This window comes from Lissotriton helveticus, chromosome 1_1, assembly GCF_964261635.1.
Source record: "Lissotriton helveticus chromosome 1_1, aLisHel1.1, whole genome shotgun sequence".
Lineage (NCBI taxonomy): Eukaryota > Metazoa > Chordata > Amphibia > Caudata > Salamandridae > Lissotriton > Lissotriton helveticus.
In genome coordinates, this window is record NC_136057.1 from 1,575,433,012 (window position 1) to 1,575,451,159 (window position 18,148).

General features: G+C 45.0%; 1 protein-coding gene across 3 annotated transcripts in view; it reads left to right on the forward strand.

Moving 5' to 3' along the window:
- DDR2 (discoidin domain receptor tyrosine kinase 2) overlaps positions 1 to 17,577 on the forward strand; it is a 795,992-nt gene extending 778,415 nt beyond the window's left edge. For all 3 annotated transcript variants that reach the window (XM_078687193.1, XM_078687208.1, XM_078687202.1), the window contains one exon: positions 17,180 to 17,577. In XM_078687193.1, coding sequence (XP_078543319.1) covers positions 17,180 to 17,317 — 138 coding nt within the window. In that variant the 3' untranslated portion in view covers positions 17,318 to 17,577. The remainder of the gene's footprint in view (positions 1 to 17,179) is intronic.
- The last annotated feature ends 571 nt before the right edge of the window (positions 17,578 to 18,148 follow it).

Genomic DNA, 18,148 nt, shown 5'->3' on the forward strand with positions numbered 1-18,148 from the left:
GCTTGCGAGTGGTGCCCAAGGCAGGGGGCCACCAGGAGTCGTCCCAGGCGGAGGGCGATGATCCCAGGATGAGGACTTCCGTCTTGTCTGAGTTCAGTTTCAGGCGGCTGTTCTTCATCACTCGGCGACGTCTTTCATCCCTTCGTGTAGGCTGGTTCTGGCGGTGGCGGGGTCGTTGGTGAGGGAGAGGATCAGCTGGGTGTCGTCGGCGTAGGAGATGATGTTGAGGTTGTGTTGGCGTGCGATGGCTGCGAGGGGGCTCATGTAGACGTTGAAGAGGGTGGGGCTGAGTGATGATCCTTGTGGTACGCCGCAGATGACTTTGGTGGCCTCGGATCTGAATGGGGGGAGGCAGACTCTCTGGGTTCTTCCGGTGAGGAACGAGATGATCCACTCCAGTGCCCTGTCTTGGATTCCGATGTTGCTGAGGCGCTGCACTAGGGTGCGGTGACAGACAGTGTCGAATGCTGCGGAGAGGTCCAGGAGGATGAGGGCCACTGTTTCTCCGTTGTCGAGCAGGGATCTGATGTCGTCAGTGGCTGCGATGAGGGCGGTCTCGGTGCTGTGGTTGGCTCGGAAACCGGACTGCGAGTGGTCGAGGGATCCGTTCATCTCGAGGAAGGCGGCAAGTTGTCTGTTGACGGTCTTCTCGATGACTTTGGCGGGAAAAGGGAGGAGCGAGATGGGGTGGAAGTTTTTGAGGTTGGTGGGGTCCGCTGTTGTTTTCTTCAGGAGGGCGCTGAGCTCGGCGTGCTTCCAGCTCTCCGGGAAGGGGGCGGTGTTGAAGGAGGTGTTGATGATGTCCCGGAGTTGGGGTGCGATGATGGAATCGGCCTTGTTGAAGACGTGGTGGGGGCAGGGGGCGGTTGGTGATCCGGAGTGGATGGTGTTCATCGTGCGGGTGGTGTCTTCGGTGCTGACCGTAGGTCTAGACGCAGAGAGTGGTGGTGGGGGGCGTTGGTTCGGAGGTTGGGTGTGTGGTATTTGCGCTGAAGCTGTTGTGTATGTCGGCGATCTTGCTGTGGAAGAACGAGGCGAGTGAGTCGCAGAGGTCTTGCGAGGGAGTTATGACGTTGTTTCCTGCGCTGGGGTTGGAGAGCTCTTTGACGATGCTGAAGAGTTCCTTGCTGTTGTGGGCGTTGTTGTTCAGTCGTTCTTTGAATGCGGTCTTCTTGGTGGTGCGGATCAGCTGGTGGTGTTTGCGGGTAGCGTGCTTGAGGGCAGTCATGTTGTCTGTGGTCTGGTCGTTGCGCCAGGCTTTCTCGAGGGAGCGGCAGTTCTTCTTGGAGTTCTTGAGTTCGTCGGTGAACCAAGAGGCTTTCTTGCTGCCGGGTCTGCTGGGAGGGGTATTCAGTGGTGCGAGGTCGTCTGCGCAGTTGGTGATCCACTGTGTGAGGTTGCTGGCTCCTTGGGGTCCGTTGTGCTGGGGGGCGGGTTCTGGCTGAGGGAGGTGGTGAGCTGGTTGCCGGTGATCTTGTTCCAGCTCCTGCGAGGAACCTGTTGCGGATGGTGGTGGGTCGTGGTCCTTCTGAAGCTGAAGTGGACGCAGCTGTGGTCAGTCCAATGAAGTCCGGTGGAGTGGCTGAAGGAGATGTATTTGCTGGAGGAGAAGATTGGGTCAAGCGTGTGGCTGGCGTAGTGGGTGGGGGAGTTCACCAGTTGCTTGAGTCCGAGGTTGGCGAGGTTGTCCAGCAGGGCGGCGGTGTTGCTGTTGTTCTCCAGGTGGAAATTGAGGTCCCCTAGGAGGATGTAGTCAGCGGAGGGGAGGGCGTGCGGGCTGATGAAATCTGTGATGTCTTCGCTGAATTGTGTGCGTGGTCCCGGGGGTCTGTAGATGAGGGTGCCTCTGAGGATCGTCTTGGGGTCGGTGTGTATCTGGAAGTGGAGGTGTTCGGCGGCGGTGAGGGTGTCGTCGGAGTTGGTAGTGATGCGGATGGTGTTCTTGTGTACGATGGAGATGCCTCCTCCAGTCTGGTTGACGCGCTCCCTCCGGGTGATCTTGTATCCGTCCGGGATGGCGATGTCGGGCGCTGAGGAGGCGTTCATCCAGGTTTCCGTGAAGAAGGCGACGTCTGGTGATGTTGTGTCGAGCAGGTTCCAGAGTTCCACGGCGTGTCAGTGGACGGAGTGGGTGTTGAGCAGGATGCACTTGAGGTGGTTGTTGCTGGTGATCGGCTTGGCCGGTGCGTTGCAGGTCCGGAGGCAGGTGAATCGGCAGGCTTGGCAGGCAAAGGGTCCGTGGGTGCGTTTCGGGATGGCTTGGTAGCAGGCGGGGTTCCGGCCGGCGTTGAGTGCGTTGAGCGTGGCGGCGGCGTAGGTCCGTCGTGTGGTCTGGCGTCGGTGGGGGCCAGGGGTCCTGGCGCTGGGCGCGGTCCAGGCGCAGACGGGCTTGCCTTTGGCGCGCCTTCGGTGCACAATCGGCGCGCCCGCTGCGCGTCCGCGCGGTCTCCATTTAAGGCCAAGTGGGAGGGAGGAGCATCTGGGAGGCGGGAGCGGGGAGGATACAGGAGAAAAGGGGGCGGGGCCGCAATGTCACGGCGGCGGGGAGCGGGGGTCACACCAGGGGAGGCAACGAACCAAAGAAACAGAGGTACAGATTAACAAAATACAACAGAGGTAACTGCAAAAGTAACAGGCAATAATCAGGGCACAGGAGGGCAAAATGGTAAAACGGCACAACGACCAGCGGCGAGGCTCACAGACACAGCTGGAAGGCTGTGTGGCGCGGGGGGGGGGGGGGGGTTCCTGACATTCGGGAGCAATAGGAATGGAAAAGAAAGCATTAGCAATATCAATGGTTGCGTACCATGTTCCTGGGTGTTTTTGGATTTTGTCCATTAAAGTAACAGTGTCTGGCACAGCAACTGTCAAAGTAGGTGTATGTTTGTTCAATTCACGATAATCAACTGTCATACGCCATGAGTTATCACTCTTACGCACAGGCCACACAGGATTGTTCCAGGCAGAAGTGATCGGAACTAAAACCCCGGCGTCCATCAAGTCTTGGATAGTAGCACTGATTTCATCATGCCCACCTGGGATTCAATACTGTTTCATTGAAATAATCTTGGTCGCTTGGGGTAATTTTACAGGAATTTTTAAACGTCCTACTCTCACTGGTTTAGTCGAAATATAATTCTTCAAGCCAAATTGGTAATAGCCATCACTCAGATGTAATGTCATTCCTTTTAAAATATCAATTCCAATTATATATTCAAGGAGGGGCACCACTAATACATCATATTCTTTTCTTGGTATTTTACCGATTCTTAACTGAAGATTAGTTTGCACTGCTGGGGTTTCTTTACAACCCAAACCGGTGATAGTAAAATATTGTCCTTTGAATTTCTTGGGATTTCCATATATTAAAGTGGCCTCCGCTCCTGTATCTACTAATGCTCGGGCCCGTTGTACATTACGATGTCTCCCAAAGATTTATATATCTACATATGGCCTATAATCTCTACGAGCCCAATTTTGTACTGGAGCTTGACCTATTTCCTAATCTGTTTTGCCTTTGTCAGACGCCCATGATAAATCAGGGTAAAGACTCTCATATCGTCTGGGCAACTGCACATCTTGCTCGTACACCTTTTCCTCGTAAAAGGGGTTTCTTCCACCTCGACCAGATTGTGATTTCCGTTCAGAAGATTTCTCTCTATCATCCCTCGTCCTCCATTCCGGAGACCTTCCCCTTTCATTCCTGTCTCTGCGATCACTGTACTCCTCTCTCTCTCTCTCTCTGATCTATATCTGGGAGATTCCTCTCTCTCCCGTCGAATTCGATAATTGGCCGACTCATCTCTTCTCTCTCTCTGGTAACCTTCATCACCACTTCCATCAGAACCTCTTCGATCATGGTCCTGTTTATTCACTCTCCTGCTCCCTTCCTTTCGGTCTAAGCGTCTTATTCGAAACATAGACCACAACTTAGCTGTGGGTTCCCCAACAATCTCTGATGCATTCACCCCATCTTTAAGTAGAGCGAGGAACATGTCTCTTCTGCTCAATCTATTATTGCCTGTACGGGCTTCAGGCCTAGATGGTCTGTCCATTTTCATCCATTCCCCTAGCTCACCTAACTAACGAACTGCTTCAATCACTTCGGATAGGGTGTAATCACTTCGGATAGGGTGTTCTCTGTCTGATTTATTAACAATGTCATCATCACCTGCTTATAAGCAGGAGGAGCAGAACGGATGATCTTATTTCTCACAGAAGTGTTAAGTAAACCATCCATTAATTTGTGTGCAGCACCAAGGAAAATGGAGGTTTTCATCACCTCCTCCTTTAATCTCTGTGTCGCATCCCTCAATGTATACCATGGTTTTTAATTTATCGGCCAGTCTGATTCAGTTGGATATTTATGACTACACCCGGCCACAGCCAGTTGTAACAGACTGACTTGGTTATCGTCATCGTAACGCCTAAAATGTTCGTGATAAAGTTGTGTCTGTACTTAACGTGCAGAATTTTACCGCATCTCCATGATCTAACATTATGCCTGCGGCACCCAAGTCAAAAATTCGAACCATCCATGTAAGCAAACTCTCACCAGATTTCTGTCGAAATCTGTCTAGGATATCATTGATCTCCTGTTGTGTAAAGTCCTCTAGACTGTCAAGAGCTAACCCATTGGGATTATTAGGACCACCCTGCAACTTCCTCCGATGTATCGGTTGCGCCTGCACTTCCCTGCGCGTTTCTATCTTATCTTCCTTTCGAGTCTTAACGGGCTCTGCTCTGTTAATTTCCTCTTTGCCCGAACCTAAAAATTCAGAGGAGTCCCAAATATTTCCATCCCACTTTTCGGGGTCCCAATCCAGTCCTGCTTTCGCAATGACTAGATGCACCTTCCTGCTATTAACTCTGCCTTGTCTATGTCTGTACTTGTATTTAGCAATACGCACTGCAGCCCTTTCTGCCACAGTTTGATAAGTTTCTAATTTGTCTGCGAGTAGTTTATTCTGACATCTTAACAGCGTGTTAGCATTTTTTGCTTCCACATATTGTTCTTCAAATTATTTACATTCACGCTGTAATTTCACATATTTTTCATGCACTAATCTGTAAGCATTTAACAAAATCCATCCCATTCGTCCTAATATAGGAAGCTCTTCTCCTTTTACCACCGGCACTTTCTGTAAGCATGACACCACCTGACCCGGTCCAGCCTCAAGTAAACATGAGTTCCAGTTTTCACTCAAACCCGTCGAATTAGCCCATTCCTGAGCCAATACTCCATATGGAGTCGACTCCCAGCCGGGAATCTCTAAAGGCAATTGAAACTCTGACTTTGTTTTCCTAGAACACATGATATATATATTTTTTCTCTGAAATTCACTCAACCTCAACTCTATAAATGTCACGACACCAAAGTATCATTAATTTCCCCTACACAATTTCCACCCGACGATCCTGTGAGTCACGACGCCAAGATGTAATGACCAATATTTTCTCAAATACGGGTGTCTTAGCTAGAATTACAAGGCCATTACGTATCACAACCCTTTCTCAGAATGACTACATACGCCATACTTTCTGAATACTTGTCTAAGAAAGAGATAGTACTAACAACTAAAGATACAATAAATCATAGCTCAGAGGGTATGCATAGCAACGTCTCTCGACGAATCAGCATCAGCAATGTCTTCCGACGAACAACGCGAACCTACACGAGCAAAATCAGCAACGTCACCCGACAAACAACGCAAACTTACGCGAGCAAAATCAGCAACGTCCCCCGACGAACAACGCGAATCTACGCGGGCAACACCTCTCGGTGGATCAGATCAGCAACACCTTTCGGTGAAAATCAGTACATACCTCTTATGCTATGTGGGACTGGTTTACCTGTTATTTGGATATTCGTGTTTCAGAGCCGATTTCCCTCGTGTATCAACAATTACCCATTAGAGGGGAACTAACCTATCCCTCTGCAAGTATTTGGTAAAAAAGGGGCCCGACCTTCCTCCACAAGGAATAAGAACACGAATAAACACTTCAAGGGTCTTTATAACATGATAATAGAGTGACAAGAAAAATAAAGAAATAACTACATATCACGATTAGCCATCAACACATATACATAGAACCTGAAAATAAATGGTATAGTTAGATAAAATCAAACATACATGGAACACCTCACCATATTTGTAGGCATCATTATAAGGGTCCGTCTCTCTTTCCCTCTCTGGTTGGGTCAGGACTCTCTGCTTTCACAAACACGACTGCACGTCTGCACCGTGATGTTCCACCAGACCGCCAAACATCCAGACCAGCATCGATTTTGACTCTGTTTAACTTAGACCCACCTTTTACTAATATAGAATGTGTCTCTTTCTCGAAGCTTCTGGAAGAACCCACCTACCGTTCTCATGGGATTCCTGTACCACCTCGTACCAAGCACACAACAGCAGCTGGCCAGGCGTTTGTTGTGACTCCGCACAGAGAGAGCACATTCCATCCGATAAGAACAGTCCTCTCTGGTTCATTGCTAGCGAACAACAACACGAAACTAAAACATTGCCTTTCACCTGAAGAGGCCCGGCAAAATGGTGTCAGAAAAGAACATGGCATCGCTCGAGCATAGGCCTTTTAGGCCCGGAAAGAGCAAAAGCAGCATGAAAGGAGGCATAAGATTATGCCAAAGCAAATAGGCAAGCCCTGCTAATAGGTGAGGTGTAAATCAAAAGCAGAACAAACATCGTAGGTGTTCGAGTGACAGCAACATATACTGAGATGGTGGTGGGCAACAGTCATAACCGAGCCAATCAGTACCAATACCTCTGTCATTACACATTCCTATGTTGACTCAAGCAAAGGTACGTTTAATAGGTAGGAAGAATGTCAAGGGGTGAGGTTAGATTTTACTCCAACTCAGTCTTTACAGACCTGATGGACTTTAACGATGGCCTGTGAGCGTACAGTAGTCCAAGGAGTATCCGAAAAAGGCATAAAATCAACCCGGGCTCTCTATTTCCACTGAATCAGCAAGTCCCAAAAAGCAGTTTTTTTCTTGCTGCATGATCTAGCCATGTCCATCTTGGATACGTCATATAGTGAGGTCAGACATTCTGAGTGGTTTGGTGGGACTGGATCCACCCAATACTTGCAGATTTGTCTCCTAGCCATTAAAATTACATAGAATAGTAAAGTTCTAGCAGATCCAATAATGTTATCATTAAGGCCAAAGATTATCAGGGCAGGTCTATGTCTAATGATACTTTCAAAATGGACTCGAGTCTTCCGCACATTTTCCCAAAAGGGCCAGATGGAAGGACAATCCTTAAACATATGAACGTCTGGTGCTTCAGCCATCCCACATTTATTGCATACTTTCCCTTTCAAAAATTTCGATAACTTAAGAGGGGATAAATATGCTATATGAGCTGTAAACAAATGAGTCCACCTACAACCAAGCAGGTTTGACTACTCTATGAAGGGTTTTGAATGAGTCCAACCAAACGAGATCACACTGTATATCCATCTGCTCTCCCCATAACTCCTCTGCAAGTTTGAAGACTCCATCCACTTCCTCCTCAATCACCCAATACCACACTGAGACCTCTCTTTTCCCCACAGGTCTCACCACAAGCTGTTCTTGGGAAACATGGCGCCCGCTAGCTGAGTGGCAGCGCGGGTCCTGAAGCAGCGTTCTCTCCCTCCCCGGTCATGAGCTAGCTACGAATGCCGAAAACAGGAGAAACATCCACGCACTGAATTAATTTAAAGGAGTGCCCCTACCTTTCGCGTCTCGTGAGCTGTGAGCTTTTCTGATGTGCATCGGCGCCCACGTCACATCTCTTGGTGCCCCACGTCCGCTCTGCTTGCCGCGCTGGTCCGGTGCCGCGCTGGAGTTGAGACGCGGTCACAGAGCTGCGGCCCGCGGTCTCCTCCGGGTGAACAGCGGCAGAGACAGAACAAGCACCGGCGGCAGCGGCAGTGACTTCTTTGGGAGTGCGGCTGGTGGAGAAGAAGCTCGGGCAGAGAAGGAGGGGCCTAGACCTGAAGGCTGTAAGGAGGACACAGACGAGGACTGCCCTAAAGTAAGTGCTGGCAAGAGAGGTGGCAAGAGGAGGGGGAAACGTGGAAAGAGGAGAGCTGGACAAGTGGGCAGCCTTGTGGGGCAGGACAAAGAGCAAAACGTCCCCAAAGAGATAAGAGACATTGGGGGTGCAATATCAGGAAGGAAAAGTAAGGGGGGAAACCTCTTTAGTCCACAATACAGCTTTTCAGAATTATCAGGTGAAGGGAAGGAGTATAAACGGGGGTGGTAAAAAAGGTTCTACCCCACACAATACTGTTAGAGTGACACCATCTTTACGCTCATTTTTCAGGGTACAGCCTGAGGTGCTGATTATTTCAAAACAGGGAGAGACCCCCAAATCTCACGGTTTTGTCGGTGCCTTTATAAATAAATAAATGATAAACCCTTAGCTACCATGTATCCCAAAGAGCTCTCCAAAATCTCTAGTATTACGCCTACGGTCATGAATACCAGTTCTACCACTCCTGAATCCTCTACGCTACCCTCCACACTAGTTTTAGTACCTAGGTCATCTGAGGTATCTGAGGTGATCCTGGAACAGCAGGCTAAGCAACAGGGACAGAGCGGAGAGATCCAAAAGGGAGCGGTAGAAGTTATCCGGAAGCTCTTAAAAACTTTCCTTTTCCCCCAGTGATCCTTTGCCTCCCACTCCCTCTTGTGAGCGTGGCTCATTGTTAGCGCTGGGATGCCTCCGGGTAACCATGCGGGTAACCATGCGCTTTATAAATCTGGTTACATTACATTACATCTGGGGGCTCGATAGAAGCCCTATTTGCATCATTAAAAGAAGACATAAAATATGATTTTGCAGTTTCTGCAGATAACCAGACCGAGATTAGAGCGGCATGCGAGATCCTTGAAAAAAAAGTGGATTTATTGAATTCAAGGACTGAATCTTTGGAAAGCTTGGTTGACAAGCTCAAGGCGAATTTGGGGTCAGCAGAGAGAAAAATTCAAACCTTACGGAGAGATGGAGATGCGCTACGGGACAGATTGGAGTCACTCGAAAATAACTCCCGTAGAAATAATCTACGACTTTTGAAGATCACAGAGGGCAAGGAGGGGGCAGACATTAAGACTTTCGTCGTCACACTGCTTAAGGACTCTTTAACACTCGACGAGTCGGTGGACTTTCCTGGAAAAAGATATTCAGAGATTCCATAGGGACCCTTTTCGCCTCAATACTAGTAGAACCAAACCTAGGAATATTCTCATAAATTTTCTTACTTATGCGGTTAAGGAGAAGATTTTGAATTTGGCTCTGAAGGTGAAATCTTTAAGAGGCAGAGACTTCGCTTTTGAGGTGCGCTCAGACCTTTCTAGAGCTACACTTGAGCGCCAGTGGGAATTGGGTCAAAGAATGGAATAATTTAGGAAAAACAGTGCTACAGTGCTACAGTCCAACTAAAATTCCCGGCTTTCCTAAAAATAATGTTTAGCAACAAGATGTATAATATCAGATCAGCCTATGAGGCAGATGAGTTGCTAGAATCCCTAAGCAATGCATCCCCTGGGAAGGAATGATTAGGGTACGGTATGGCAGGTCTGCTGTGTTCTTTTTCCCCCTTTTTGGTCCTTCCCTTTATTGTATCAAAAGTAGGTTGCTTATGTGGGATTGAGTCCCTTTTAATTCCTTAATACGTGTTTTAAGATTGGTATTTGTATAAGTAAATGAAATCTATGAAAATATGAATTAAAATAAAATAGAATGAAATATACTAGCCAAGTACCAAGTTATAATGAAAAGAGGAAAGGGGAAAGGAGGAAAGTAAAAAAAATAAACAAAATAAAAATATATATATATATATATATATATATATATATATATATATATATATATATATATATATATATATATATATATATAGAGAGAGAGAGAGAGAGAGAGAGAGAGAGAGAGAGAGAGAGAGAGAGAGAGAGAGAGAGAGAGAGAGAGAGAGAGAGAGAGAGTGAGTGTGAGAGAGAGAGAGAGCGAGAGAGAAAGAGACAAAATATATATACAATACACTGTGGGGTTTGGTTTCTTGTTTTTTGCTTTGTCAAAGGGTTTTCAAATTTTTGTTTTTGTTTCTTTGGTTCTACATTTACACATGAGTACAATGGCACAGACACAATATGTGGCAAAAGGGGATGGGAGAGAGAGGCTATAGGACGTAAAACTGGTTTCCCAAGGGTGGTGGGTGGATGGAGGGGGGGGGGGCACAGCGGGGCAAAAAGAAAAAATACCTCATTCATCAAGAACCTGCCAGTGTTCCTTATGTTGATGATCAGGAGTGATGTGAGGGACGGAGCGCAAATGGTCGGTTTCGGTCAGGTATGGCTAGGGTTAGCCCGCGGGGGTCAGAAACTTAGGGTAACACCTGCCATGGGGATGGTAGGAATAACATGACTTCTCTGCAGATTCTGTCTTGGAATGTCAATGGCCTGCGCTCGAAGGGAAGAGGAGCTAGAATTTTACAATCCTTAAAAGACTCTCCGGTGCAAGTCATTGTCATCCAGGAAACCCATCTTCTTAAGACAGAGACTAAAGAAATGCTAATGAGTCAGAAATGGGTGGATGTTTTTATTTGCACTAATCAGATGGCAAATGTCATAGGGGTGTTGTTCCTATTTAAAAAGCAAACCAGAGCACAAATATTGGAATGTAGGGAAGACCATAGTGGTAGATGGCTTATTCTTAAGATTTCTTTAAGGGGCATATTCTTCACCTTAGTGGGATACTATGGACCTAATCAAGACGAGGTTTCATATCTCACTGCCATCCATCTCCATCTTATCGATTTCCCAGATCCAGTAATCTGGGTAGGAGATTTTAACATAGTGTTAAACCCTGAACTGGACAAATCACCAAATTGCAGGGCAGCAGTCCCTTCTAAATCTCGGCAGCTGCTTCTGACAATCAAGGCCCAATTGGGCCTATCTGATATATGGAGGGAACGGGCGGGTGACCAACTGGGAGTTTCGTTTAGAAACTTGAAATACAAACACAAATCCAGAATTGACTATGCCTTGATTAGTTATAGTCTAAAAGATCGAGTCAAGGATATCGACTATCTTCCGTTGCATCTCTCTGACCATTCTGAAATCCTCTTAAGCATAGATTATACACAACAACAGCAGACTAGATCCTGGTCTTTCGACCGAACCATACTGCTTGAGGAGGATGAAATTATTTTCCTCCTCACGGAAACTAAATTCTTCCTTGAGAATAATTTGGGTACAGCCAATATTTCCGTGGTTTGGGATACGTTGACATCTTTTTGGACAGGTTGTATCACTAATAGAGCAAGTTTTAGAAAAAGGAAATTTAGGGAAGCCACCTCTGGCTTAGAAGCAGAGATGAAGGCAATTGAGAACAAACTGAATGGCCAAACAGGTATCGGCTTGAAAGCGGATCTGGATAAGCAAGAAAAGCTTAAAAAACAGTTGGAGTGTATTCTCCAAGAGAGGATAACTCGCAGATGGGAAGCAAGTAAAATCTCCCATTTTGAATTTGGGAAAGGGGCAGGGAAATTACTCGCCTGGAAAGTTAAAACAGATCAGGTGCGAAATCATATAAAAGAGATAAGAGTAGATGACGAGCAATCCTGTCATTCCTCAAATAGAGATATCGGTATGGCCTTCCGCGACTTCTTCCAAGATATCTACAATGAGTCTATCATTGATGATCGCGCTAAAAGAAAAAGGCGGTTGGAGAGGGTTACCCTACCAACTATCACGGATGATCAAAAAACAGATTTAGAACGGGAAATAACAGAAGAGGAAGTGAGGAGGGTCATAGAGCAGTCCAAAAGAGGGAAGGCGGCCGGCCCAGATGGGCTCTCGGGAGAATTATATCGATCCTTAAAAGAGAATATCATCCCAGTATTGGCCAAACTATATAACAAGATACTTTTTGAGGGAGAAAACCCCCCCAGTTCGCGGAGTGAGGCAACAGTGGTATTGATCATGAAACCCGGTTAAGATCCAACTAATTGTGGGTCATATCGACCAATATCACTCCTAAACATTGATTATAAATGTTTTGCTTCCATTTTGTCAAATTGGCTGGGGGCGGTGGCTAATAGTATTCTCCACCCAGATCAAAAAGGCTTCGTTAAAGGACGTCAATTAGCGGATCTCATCTATGACCTGGTTGGTGCAATTGATATTGCCTCCACTTTTACACTCCCCCTGGCAGTTCTAACCTTAGAAGCAACTAAGGCCTTTGACAGGGTACATTGGGGATACCTGTCTGAGGTTATGAGAACATTTAACCTGGGGGATAAATTATGTTGTGCCATTAACCTGCTATACCAGGCCCGACAACTAGATTACTAGTGAATGGAACCTTAAGATTACAAGGGGTACGAGACAGGGTTGCCCTCTCTCCCCGTTGCTCTTCAGCATGTATATAGAACCATTTGCACAGGTACTTAGGGAAGATCCTAACATCACTTCTTTTAAATTTGCAGAGTGGGAAAGGAGGGTGGCCCTGTATGCAGACGATATCCTGATTTTAACAGCTGACTTGGACACAGCTTTTCCGACAGTTAATAAAGGTGCAGAAGAATTTGGCCAAGTTTCGGGATATGAAATTAATGCCAGTAAAACTGAAATAATGGCATTGAATACAAGAGACACACAATTTCAAGATGGGTCCACTTTGCGATATTTGGGGGTTAGAATTGTACAGGATGTAGGGAAAATTGCAGAATTTAATCTGGATCGAGTTTTTAAAGAATGTCAAAAGCAGATCAAATCGTGGGCTCACCTCCCATTATCCATCTTGGGGAGGGTTAATTTGGTAAAAATGTCAATCTTGCCTAAGCTCACATTTCTCTTTAATACCATCCCGCTGTTTTTTGACAAATACCAGATAGAAAAATTCCAACGAGAGGTAAACTCCTTTATCTAGAAGTACAGATCGACTAGGTTGGCATGGAAGAAGCTCAGGCGGAAGAGAGACAAGGGAGGATTGGCGTTGCCCGACTTGCAATACTACGCCTGGGCATTTCAGCTCTCACATTCAAGAATGCTGTTGAAAATGCCCATAAGTTCAGGGGGAGGAGAGATGTTTCGGGCCATGTTAAGGAGGGCAGGGTTACTGGAGGAAGGTTTTATGTTTAAGTTTGGAGACCAACATTTATTTTTTTAAAGTTACATTGAAAGTTCTCCAGTCGATGGCAAAAAATTGGGCCATAATAAGAAATAAAGTGGGGCTCAACTACTTTTCAAATCTAGCACCACTGTGGGACTCCCCAGGTACACTTGCATGCTTCCAGGATAGTCTGATAAAACCATTGAGAGATTCTGGGATCATAGCGTGGGGAGAGCTGTTGAATGATGTTTTTTTCTCTCCTGGGAAGATCTAAGTGAGAGAGTAGGGACTGGCCTTTCCAGATTTAAGTATATCCAGATGAAAAGCTGGGTACAAGCCCAGTGTAGTCGCAACACATCATTTGGGAAGGGCAGTAACTTGGAAGAACAGACTATTGAATGTTGGAATGTAAAATCTTGTCCCGCTTTGGGTAACTTAAAATGTTGTCTGCTACAGGAATTTTTAAGTATGAGAGAATGTTAATTTGTTTGGCAAGTCATCCGTTGTAGACTGCACTTAGCCCACATGAAATGACACGTGGGAGGCCTGCTTTGGTAGTGAATTGGATCTTTAATATCTGAGTTTGAGTTGCATGGTCAATATTTATGTGTCACTTTCATAGTTATTTAGACTGTGTTTCTGTTTTATACTGTTTCTGCCAATATGTAACCTTGAGCCACAACTTTGGTTGATTTTGATTGCAGTGGCTCAGTTTATTTGGTGATTCACAATTCCAATCATGTGTAAAACATGGCTTGTTGAACTTAGATGAGATGTACTTGCAAATTGCTGGATTGTGTATTGCATTTCAGGTTTTCAATTTGACCAATCTTTTGACTTCTTACCAAGGAAATATGAGTGTCTTCCTGGTCGAGGACTACACTGATTTTTCTCTTATCTGTCTTGTATCAAGACCCTGCTGGACTATGGGGTGAAAGAAAGCTTGAATACGCAGCTACTTATGTTATATGACATCTCTTTATTAATGTAATAACTGCACTTTCACAATTGCTTTATTAACCTTCCTGCTTTCTCAAATTTGCTTGAAAATGCACCATTTGTCGACTCTTATCAAAATGTTCTCGGGAGAGATCCCCCCTTATGTTGTTCGGCACGCTCGCTCGCTGCGGTGCAGTATGACAATCATTTTACACCTCACCACTTTCAAATGTCACCAACCGCCACTGCTCTTTTGTAATCTGTCTTGTCTGTGATAAAGAACTACATTTGGAAACGCCAGTTTAGTTCTATGTTTTTTACTATTTTGAATTTTAATAAATGTACATATTTTGCTCCGGGAGTGAGTAATAGTAACAATCACAATTGGTAAATTAATTGCTTTCACAGAATACTTAACTATTAATGATCCAAACCCCTTTGGCCACTGGAAGTGATAAATGGCTCATTCAAGGGTACTATATGATTTTTTTTTTTCACAGGGCGGGGTAAACTCCAATCAAAACCATACTGGAGCAAGGCTCTCTTGCTGAAATTCAGATCCAGTATTATATCTGGCTTTCAGCAGTGCCAGTTGAGTTTGTGGGTGGAGCCATTAGAACAAGTGGGCGGGGCCAGCAGAAGCATGGGTGGAGTCGCAAAGTGGGTGTGGTCTCCGTAAAAAATCTGAGCACCTGCACTTCATTTTTTTACAAATTAAGCACTGCCTACATGGATGAACTTCTGCTGGCCTCCAGGCCCAAAGACATATGGGCCCCATTGACGGTATATCTGCTTGATAATCCGCAGCAGGCATGATACCCTGTAAGATGTGCCAGTCGGAAATCGCCTGTCTGGGAGCTATGTGTTAAGTGCAATATGTCACCTAGGAAATGTAAATCTGATTGAAGACACTTTTCATAAACTATGATGTTGTCGTAATTTACTGCAGATGTTAGATGTTACTGTTAGTTCACTGAGCTGGTACATCAAAGAAACTGGGAAGAGAGGGGGTTAGTGGTGTCTTACAGAGGGCTCTCATCCCCAGAGCTTATATGCACTGAAGTTATGATGCTGAGCATAGACTCAATATTTTGCTGTCGATAAAAAGCCTGTCAGGATCTCTGAATGTGAGCCGACGACCAAAGCAGGTGTCATCTTGCCAATCACATATGGTGTCTCCATCAGGAAATGGTTCGCTCAATCTTTGCCCTGTGTGGTGTATTCCAGGTGGACCATTTCGACACGCACGAAAACACCCACTATCCACTGACCTGCATTCTAAAGTATCCCATGTGAGAAGGGGTTTCAAATTGCACTGCGTGGTAACACACATTCGTAAGATTCCTCAGAGCCCGAGGAAGCTCACAGTGTAGTGTATAGATGACTGGTTGCCTTAGACTAGGCCTTTAGGGTGTGCAATTTTATTGCAGTGGTAGGAACAGCTACATCATTTGACCTGCTAGTCTCTACCTTTGTACTTGAAGATTGAAAGGAGCAAACCAATTACATCTGATTTGCCAGCAGAGGTTCTGGAAGTAATCATCACTGCTCGCCAGCCCCCAACAAATTATGTTAATTAGGACTGGTCATGTTTTGTGGTCTGGTATGAGGAGGTTAATTTGACCAGTTCAAGGCACTGTAGGCTTATGTTTTGCGGTAGGTGTTTTCTTTTGCCAGGCAAGGCTGCGCTCTAGGAACCAAAAAAACATTTCTTTCTCCTTTTCTTTGTTTCGCAGATCCGCCTTCCTAGTTCAAATAACCTGTTTTGGTGACTTTTCCCAAGGGTCTGACCCATATGTTTCAACCTCCTCCATACAGTAAGCTTCAAAAAAGAAAATCTTGACTTGATGCTGACTTTTCATGTTCAACATTTGTTGCTTTTTGAAGAAACTTACATTGGAGGCGGAGTTCCTTATCGCTGTACTTGTTCTTGCAATGTTGTCAAGGTGCAGCCCTTTCTCTTCCTCCCTTGGTAACTCTTGGTGTCTAAGTTTCATTTTGTACGGGGATTGTCTTCCAGCTTGAACAGTCCTTCAGGTACTAGAACGCCTGGCCTTTTGCATGCTGAAAAGTATGCTATCTTGGCACTCTTCTACTTGTTTCATGTCAATAGAGTTAACTACCGTACCGCTCGTCTTCCTTCCTCTGCCTTTTATCGAGGAAAAGAAAAGGCTGCATTGCTTAGACCCTCATAGGACTCTGAGCTTTCACACAGGCAGGACTCAGAACCTTTGTGTTGACGATCAGCAATTTCTTAGCTTTGCTGTACCAAGAATGAGGATGATTTCTGGCTGGATTGTCCTCTGCATTAAGTTGATCTATGCCTTGCCATGAAGGATAATACTGCACACGTAAGGACATTTCTGAAGGATGCTACCTCAGTGCTGTTCAGGGGTGTTCCTATTCTGGATGTTTGTCTGGCTGTGAAGTGGGCTTCATTCAACACCTTCACCTGGCACTACTGCTTTGAATCTGAAGTCAGTAAAAACAGTCATTTTGCTAGGTCTGTGCTACAAGACTTTTTTGGTTTGATGAAGTACCTCTTTTGAGGTTCTAATTGGGTATTAAATCACAGGATGAGGAATATCCTGGTAGAATTACCCATTAAAAGAAAAAGTGATTTAAGTATGGCAGTGATCATTCTGGTGGATACTTTGTCTACCCACAAATTCCTCACTGACTCTTCTTCATCCCTATTCTGGTGATAGGTTTTATGGATCTGTATGCTGCCATTATCAGTTTAGTCTGTCTTGTATATACACCTAAGCACGTTAAAAAAAATAGGAACTGGTGTGATTGCTTACAGTGGTGTCATACGGCTCTGTGGTGTCCTATCATAGGTAGAACTAAGACTGGAGCCTTCAGCCATGTTGCACTACTGTTCAACACTGAGGGGCTATTGCAAGAGTTTGGTCATTTAGTCTGGTGCATGGGAAATTAGCAAAGTGCAGAATCTGAAGAAAGATAGAGCGTCAACCAGAAATATCTTTATACAAGGTAAGTACCATTTCCAGTTTGCTCATTATCCATGAGAGTTCTTGATATTCAAAATAGATATTAAAATACGTTTGTTCTTCTCATTACTAATTTTTCTGTTTTGTATTTTTAAGATTTACCTTCCACAGCCGACCATCTGCCCAGATACTACATACAAGTTAATGCTCAGCTGCTGGAGACGAGAAACCAAAGACCGTCCACTGTTTCATGAAATCCACTGTGTCCTGCAGGAGTCACCCATCGGAGAGTGACGCATCAGCTTCTATATGTGCCTGAATCACAGCAAAGAAGGGACAACCTCTGATGGCCTTTGGATAGTGTTTCACCTGAAATCTGGGAATTCTGCTCGATTGGCCTGGACATAATTTGTTTATTCTTCTGAGCAGGGAAAGATACGATTGGGAGGGAGGAAACTGGAAAGAGAACTGCAACCAAAACGTATATATATATATTTTATATTTAAAAAAGGGAAATGGTCAGCAACATATAAATAAACCTATTTCTCAGCTAACCGTTTAGCACATTTATTTTTGCTTTTTTGATCATTTATCAGTATGAAACATTCAAAGGACCATTTCTGAGTTTTCCAGTCTAAAACTATCTACCTCATAAGAAAAGGTATTATGTCAAAGTTAATTAAGATCATTGGGTAGATGTAATATCCTGATTATGCTTCAATGGTTTACATATCTTATCTTTATTATACAATTAATAAAAACCATAATGTACAAACAGGGCAATGGATGTTAGATTAAAATTTTAAAAATATATAAAAAAACATGATCAGGTTCTTAAAGCTAAGCGTTTATGCAGCGCAGTTAAAATGATATTGACGAACTTCCCAGCTCTTGCTAAGGCCTGGGCTGAATTGTTACTAAAACACAAAGTCGATGCTTCACTACAGTGTCTCAGTGGTTCACATATTTCTAACAGATGAGTACTAATATCGCAATTTAGCTGTAAATAGCTTGTAAGTAAAAAAAATGGATGATGAGCTGCTTTTTTTAATGATTTGCTTGAAGCCAATAGAATAATCCATAGCTCACAGCATTCCATATGGCAGGGCCGAGTTCTAGTATTCA